Source organism: Alosa sapidissima, chromosome 11 (genome assembly GCF_018492685.1).
Source record: "Alosa sapidissima isolate fAloSap1 chromosome 11, fAloSap1.pri, whole genome shotgun sequence".
Lineage (NCBI taxonomy): Eukaryota > Metazoa > Chordata > Actinopteri > Clupeiformes > Clupeidae > Alosa > Alosa sapidissima.
This window is the reverse complement of record NC_055967.1, coordinates 9,610,786-9,617,613: the sequence shown is the minus strand read 5'-3', so window position 1 is coordinate 9,617,613 and position 6,828 is coordinate 9,610,786. Positions and strand designations below refer to the sequence as shown.

Here is a 6,828-nt window from a genome sequence, read left to right as displayed (position 1 = left end):
TAAGAGAACAATATGTCATTATTAAATATCCCTCCAAAGAGGCAATGAAAATGTCAATATGTTTGAGGCACTACACCTATACACTGAGAGAAACACAAACACACAGTCATAATTGCACCAGTGCAAAACATTGCATTTGCCCACTGCACGATGAATGAAACAAGGTAAAGCAGAGAGGATAATAAGCAGGTTGAATGCATTAGGCTTTATGCAAATCCATACTGGTTGGAGCCGTTGTTACAGAGCCTTAATTATCCATAACTACTGCATCTGTTGCTGGAGAGCGGCAGAGAGAGAGCCACACAGAGAGAGAGACCTTGCATATTGTTACCGTATCTATCTGGTCTGCGCCAAAGTATACTTATTGTGTGAGACACATGTAGTATATTCCTAAAGCATGCAGACACTGTTTACGTGATTTAACACTCTCTCTCTCTCACACACACACACACACACACACACACACACACACAGACACACACGCGCGCAGACACACACACTCGCACAAGCACACACACACACATAATATGCTCCAACGTGTGCACTGGCATAGGCACATCACCCCAAATCATAAGCTGTGGCGCCAGAATAAGTAGATCAGGGATGTGGATGGGTTTGACGCGGTGCCCCATCATCAACCTGCAAGCACGACCTTATCCGCGGGCCACGTGAGGACCATTAGCAACTTCATTGCCACGGAGACGAGACACACCAGTGCAGAGTGAGGGGGTGGTGCGGCCCCTGCAGAGCTCCCTGACAGTCCTCCACCTCGTCCCTTTTTGCCAGCAAAATTGCATTTGGTCATCACTATCTCATTCCCTTTCCTGCCATACACTCCCACTCTCTCTTACGCATGTCTGTGTGTGTGTGTATGTATGTGTGTGCGTGGGATGAGTGTGAACACACAACGTCTGGTCTCCATTATCATCTTTTCTGTAGCAGGGGGTAGGAGTGGGGTAGGGCTGGGGCTATATAGTCCCCACCACCGCTTGGCGGCAGCGTCTCTCAGCCCCCTCTGCAGTCGCTCAGTATGCCACGTGCTCCTGTTCGATACGCTCTGAGCCGGCCTTATCACAGATTGAAATCTGGCCAGCCAGACATCCTTCACAGCATCTCATTCAGGCCCCAGCGTTGAAGCGAACGCTGCCTCAACCACCAACACCGCCGAGAAACGCCACAGAGCGGAGGAAATGCCTCCTGAACTGACAGCGCCATTCTCGCCACCTCATCGCCCTCACAGCCTGCCACCCAGCACCCAGGAATACCGCAGCGCAGAATGAATCAACGTGTGTGTGTGTGTGTGTGTGTGTGTGTGTGAGTGGGTGGCGGTATGGGGGTTAGGGAGTCAAGAGGCAAACAGAAAGAACTTTGATGAGAGAAATACAAACCAAGTGCTGTTGTTTTTTTTATTACTCTTTTTTTGTAACCTCTGTAGACTCCTCATAAAAATAGTGTTGCTTGAAATAAGGGAAAAAATAAAAAAGACCAAAAAAAAAAAAACACTGTTTCAATGACTCCAGGAGAGGACAGCCCACAACCCCAAACACCCATATTCATTTCCCTTGCACCAAAAGATTAAGTGTAAGCATTTTTTTATTTCAATTTTTTTTTCTTTTTTATATTCTTTTTTTCTATACTTGCGGCAAAAACGACCAAACAACTGCACCCAGTCTCTGCTCTTCTGGAGGAGGAAAAAACCATCCCATTTGAGCCCTTGCAAAAAACTAATTCTGAGGCAACTGTTGTAATGCATTGACTAAATTAGCCCTAAAAGCTACACAAGCCGTAATGAAGGCGACCAGGACCTTAAAGAAATATAGAAAGCAACCAAGATCAGAGAAATGTGTTTGTATCAAACTGTTCGGAGGGGTAGGGAAAGGGGGGGCGGAGGTTAGACAGGGGGAGGGGGGGTGATAAATTACAACCTCTGGATTGCCCTAGAGCAAAGGGAACTGGAATAATGTGAGCAATCTGGAACAGCAGACCTGGTAATTACCGAGAGAGGGAAAGAAAGAACTGAATATGGGGGGACAACTTCGACTGAATCCTCAGCAAATGCAGAGTTAAACACAAGCTGCGGAACTGTGGTGCAGTCCAGGAGCATTTGGCCGATAGCTACTAAACAGCAGACTCTATCCTTCAGTTTTAAAATGCTATCCTTAGACGGAGGTCTCTCTAACTACATTTTGTATCGTATTTGTAGTATTTCGTTGTCCTTTCTCCCCCCCTCAAACAAAATCCTTTTATTGCAGGTGCAGTTGAACATTTGGCACGGTACAAATTCTTGGTGCTTTTACAAGATAAACCTGTAAAGATTCATTCGGGGGACATATTCTTTTTTTGTTCCTTTTTTCCCTTTTTTTAATGAAAGTCTTCTGGGTATAAATGGAGTTTTTTCTGCATCCTATCTAGCATGATCTAAAAATCACAGAATGCCCTTTTTCAAACAGTTCTACTATCATCTCTCAATGACATCTGACATCTTCACATCTCAAACCTTTTAAATAGAAGTTACAGGTTAGAAAAGTTTAAATTTCCTCTTCTTTTTAATATAATCTGTTTGTTCTCACCATCCCATAGTGGACTGATTTCATATATTTATATATATACTTTTTTCACATATTTATGTATAAGCATGTACAAGAAAAACAGTCTCAGTTTTGCACTTTGTACAAAAAAGTGGTTTGCTGTCTTTTTTTCTTTGTGCATTCTATTGCATGTGTAGATGAAGGGTGAAAAAAGAAGTCAAAAACACAGAGTAAAGGCAATGGTGAGGTGGGAGTTTTGGGTCATTTGGGGGTTGGGGGCTGGATGGGAGAGAAAGAGAGATGCTAGATCTGAGTCTCCTGTACCTTCTCTTTGTGGGATTTTTTAAGGTAGGGCTCGTGGATGGTGCTGATGGTGGTGGTGGTGGTGGTGGCGGTGGGCCGCGAGCGGTGCAGAGAGTTGCCGATGTTGTTCTCTGTCCACATTGCCCCGTGTGCTGCTGCTTTGTAGGTGCCGCCGCCGCCACTGCTGCTGTAGGGCTTGTAGATGCTGTTGTGGTGGTGGTGGTCACCACGCAGGCCCTCGCCGGGCAGGCAGCTCCCCGAGGAGGCCGGCGGCGGCAGATCCTGCTCCTGCTCCTGCATGTGGATGATCTCTATAGTCCTGGCCGCGGCCACGCTGCTGCGGTGCTGGTGCTGCTTGCGCAGTTTGTAGAAGACGACAAGCATGGCGGCCGCCAGCATGGTGACCGCCACGAAGCAGCCGATGATGATCTTGGTGGTCTTCATCATGTCGTCGAGGCTGGGCGAGGGCGGGCGCGGCGTGCCCTGCGGCGAGGTGGGCACCGACACCTGCCGCGGCGTCTGGAGCAGCACGGTGGGCGTGGAGATGAAGACGGGCTGAAAGACGGACGGCGAGGCCGTGGCGGTGGTCATCTTGGGCTTGAGCAGCGCGTCCTCGGACACGGGCTGGTCCACCTCCACCGTCACATCGGTGGGGGGGCAGTAAACCGAGTCGGACGTGTTGAGCTCGGCGGCGCTCACGTTCAGGTAGGCCGAGGCGTTTGAGTTGCCCGCCACGTTGGTCACCATGCACACGTAGATGCCCGTGTCGTTGGGCAGCACGTTAGAGAAGTTGAGCGAGCCGTCGTTGAGCACCACGATCCGCGGGTGGTTGGAGCCGTGCGTCAGCACCGTGCCGTTGGGCAGCAGCCAGCGCACCGAGGACATGGGCGCCGTGCGGCACTTGAGCTCGGCCACGCGCTCCGCCGAGATGTTCAGGTCGCGCGGCGCGTCCAGGATGTACGGCGCCGAGCACTGGAAGGTGGTCTGGTCCACCTCCACCAGGTAGCGTCCTCGCATGTGGGCCGGCGTGTGGCAGCGGCCGCAGCAGGTGGAGTTGGTGGGGATGTACTCGCGCAGCCACCACGAGAGCCACACCACATCGCAGTCGCACCGCCACGGGTTGTGGTGGAGGTGCAGCTCCACTAGGTAGCTGAGGGGTGCGAAAAGGTCATGCGGGAGGGAACTGAGGTTGTTGTGGGCCAGGTTGAGCTCAACCAGGCCCGTGACATCATCGAAGGCGTTCCGCTCGATCAGCGTGATCTTGGAGTTCATAATCCAGAGCTTCTTCAGGACCTTGAGGCCCCGGAAGGAACCCGGCTTGATCTCGGGGAAGAAGTTCTCCGAGATCTCCAGCTCCTCGAGTCCCACCAGCGGCGAGAGGTTGGGCATCTCGCGCAGGTTACACATTCCAAGGTTAAGGTACTTCAAGTTGTATAATCCTTCGAAAGCGCCATCCGAAATATACTCCAGCTTCCGCAGCTCACCCAAATCCAAACGCATTAGCGAGGGCACGCGGTTGAACGCGTACGACGGGATGCTCTCGATGGGGTTGCTCCTGAGCCAAAGCTCCCGCAGCTTGGACAGGTACTCGAAGGCACCGCTGGGGATGACCGTGAGCCGATTGTCAAACAGCTCCAGCGTGTTGAGGCTGGTCAGGCCGTTGAAGGCGCCCACCTCGATCTGCCGTATGGAGTTGCGGCCCAGCTGCAGGACCTCGAGGTGGTGGAGGTGCCGAAAAGTGTCCGCCTGGATGACCTCGATGCTGTTCTCCATCAGGTTGAGGAAGCGGGCGTTGGACGGGATCCCCGGGGGCACGCGGATGAGCCCGCGGCGGGTGCACACCACCTTACTGAACTGGCCGCTGCACGAGCAGACGGCCGGGCAGTTGAGGGGGCCCGAGGGGGCCGCGCACGCACTCCACGCTCGCACCATGAGGTAGACTGCACAGAGCAGGGCTGAGTTCCAGGCACGGTGCACAGTTACCTGCCCCGAGAGACTCATGATGTGGCACGTTCATAATTCAACATTGTGTGGGGATTCGGCTCAGGGGCGGAGAGCTGGCCCTACCCTGGTTTGAGCAAGGCTCTCGTTCTTTTTTCCATCGACAGTGCAGGAGGATGCTGTGTGGAGAGATGGATAGGGGGAAAGGGGGCAAGGGGGGAGGGGTAAATAAACCAAGTAAAACCGGAGTCAACAGAGACACAAGAAGCACTAAAGGGTTAAAAAAATCAGCACTTACCTCATGGGTTTTTTGCTTATTGAGAGATCTGGTCTCCCCCTTTAGATCAGCAAGCACAAACAGGAACACATTCATTCATCCTCCCCATCAGGAGCAGTTGGGCATTTTTTTTAAAATTCCTCCAGAAAAGTGTAAAGTGGACAGAGAAGCAATTCAACAAAATGGCTCCTATTAAATCCAGACAAAAGCCGCATTAAGATGAACCAGTTGGGGGACGAGGGGCCCAGAGAGCTAAGCAGGTGCGTGGATCCATCGTGCCTAGAAGAGACATCCCCTTATCTCCCCCACTGATTGTCCTTGGAAGCCGATGCTGAAAACCACTGAATATTTTTGTGCGGCTCCATCGCAGTACTGTGTGCAGGCAGGTTCAACCAAGGCAGACAGTAGGGAAAAACAGCCAAAATGAATCAAAAGCAATTAACATAACACAGAACGAACACAGAGCGAAGGAAGAGAAAAAAAATCCCAAGTCCAGATTTTCTTTCCCTTGTGTTGGAGTCTTCCCCCCGCCTCCTTACTTTTTGTTTTTTTTTTCTCCCTTCTCTCTCTCCACCACCCTCCGACACTTGTCCGGTTGATTAGCCGTTCACAGACAAATCCAGAAAAGGGCTAATAGACGCACGTTGCGGTTGTTCCGTCTTGCATTTTTTAACTAGCTGCGCTCCCCTGGTCCATCGGTGTAGCAGCTGCAGGCTGCCGCGTGCACAGTTAGCAATAATCCGTCAATTTCTCCAGAGGGGGGGTTCGGGGGTGGTGTTGGTGCGGGATAGAGAGAGAGCGAGCGAGCAAGCGAGCAAGTGAGTGAGTGAGAGAGAGAGAGAGAGAGAGAGGAAGAGAGAGGAAAAGAAGGAGGAGGGGGAGAGAGAGAGAGAGAGAGAGAGGACAGCAGCAGCGGTGAGGCTTCTGCTTAAGAACGCAGCTCTGCTCCACTCTGTGACAGAGAAGAGAAAAGAGAGAGTGTGTGTGTGTGTGTGAGAGAGAGAGAGAGAGGGAGAGAGAGAGAGCGCGCGCGCAAGAGAGAGAGGCAGAGAGGGAGAGGGAGAGAGAAGGATTGATTGTGTCTGTGACGTGCCGTTGATTTCGGAGTGCAGCCTTGCGGAGGATTCCTTCGCTCACCCTCCTTCTCTGCTTTTTTCTCCTCCTCCTCCTCTCCTTCTTCCTCCTCTTCTCCTTCTCTTTCGTCCTCCTCTTTTCCTTGTGCGACAGCTCTCCCCCCAAATCCCTTCTTCTGTTTTTTGTTTCTTTTTTTTTTTGGTGTTCCTTTCCCTGCCCCCCCCCCCCCTTCTCCTACTCGCCAAAAGTCCTGAGGTGGTAAGTTGTGGCAGTTAGCCTTCTCTTGCCATCAGAAGCGGGGCTGACCGGTTGTGCTGCAGCAGAGAGAGAGAGAGAGACACACACACAGACACACACACAGTGAGTGCGCCAGCGAGCTTAGTCAAGCACTGGAGCCAGGGGCAGCAGCAGCAGCAGCAGAGGCAGTGGCGGCAGCAGTAGCAGCAGCAGAAGCAGCGGCAGCAACGTTAGAACGGGAGGATAAGTCCGTCCACAGCCCAGGCGGGAGCAGCGACAGCAGCGACGGCAACATTTTCTGACTGCCCCCCCCCCCCCACCGCCACCATCACCACCACCACCACCTTCCTCCTCCTCCTCCTCCTCCCCTCCCCTTTCCTTTCCGCGCCGTTTTTTTTTGTGTGTGTGTGTGTGTGTGTGTGTGTGCGCGTGCGAGCGGGCGGGCGGGCGGGCGAGCGAGCGGGTCCC

The 6,828-nt window shown here is 52.4% G+C and overlaps 1 protein-coding gene across 1 annotated transcript; it reads right to left on the bottom strand.

Moving 5' to 3' along the window:
- Nucleotides 1-1,421: 1,421 nt before the first annotated feature.
- lrrc4.2 (leucine rich repeat containing 4.2) lies at nt 1,422-6,236 on the bottom strand. Its single transcript, XM_042111309.1, has 2 exons — nt 5,071-6,236; nt 1,422-4,951 (listed from the first exon to the last, which is right to left on the bottom strand). The coding sequence occupies exon 2, from the start codon at nt 4,830-4,832 to the stop codon at nt 2,832-2,834; it is 2,001 nt and encodes a 666-aa protein (XP_041967243.1). The 5' UTR covers nt 4,833-4,951; nt 5,071-6,236; the 3' UTR covers nt 1,422-2,831.
- Between the last annotated feature and the right edge of the window lie 592 nt (nt 6,237-6,828).

What these genes read in the sequence shown, in the direction of transcription:
- lrrc4.2 (XM_042111309.1), bottom strand. Translation starts at nt 4,832, where the DNA reads ATGAGTCTCTCGGGGCAGGTAACTGTGCACCGTGCCTGGAACTCAGCC.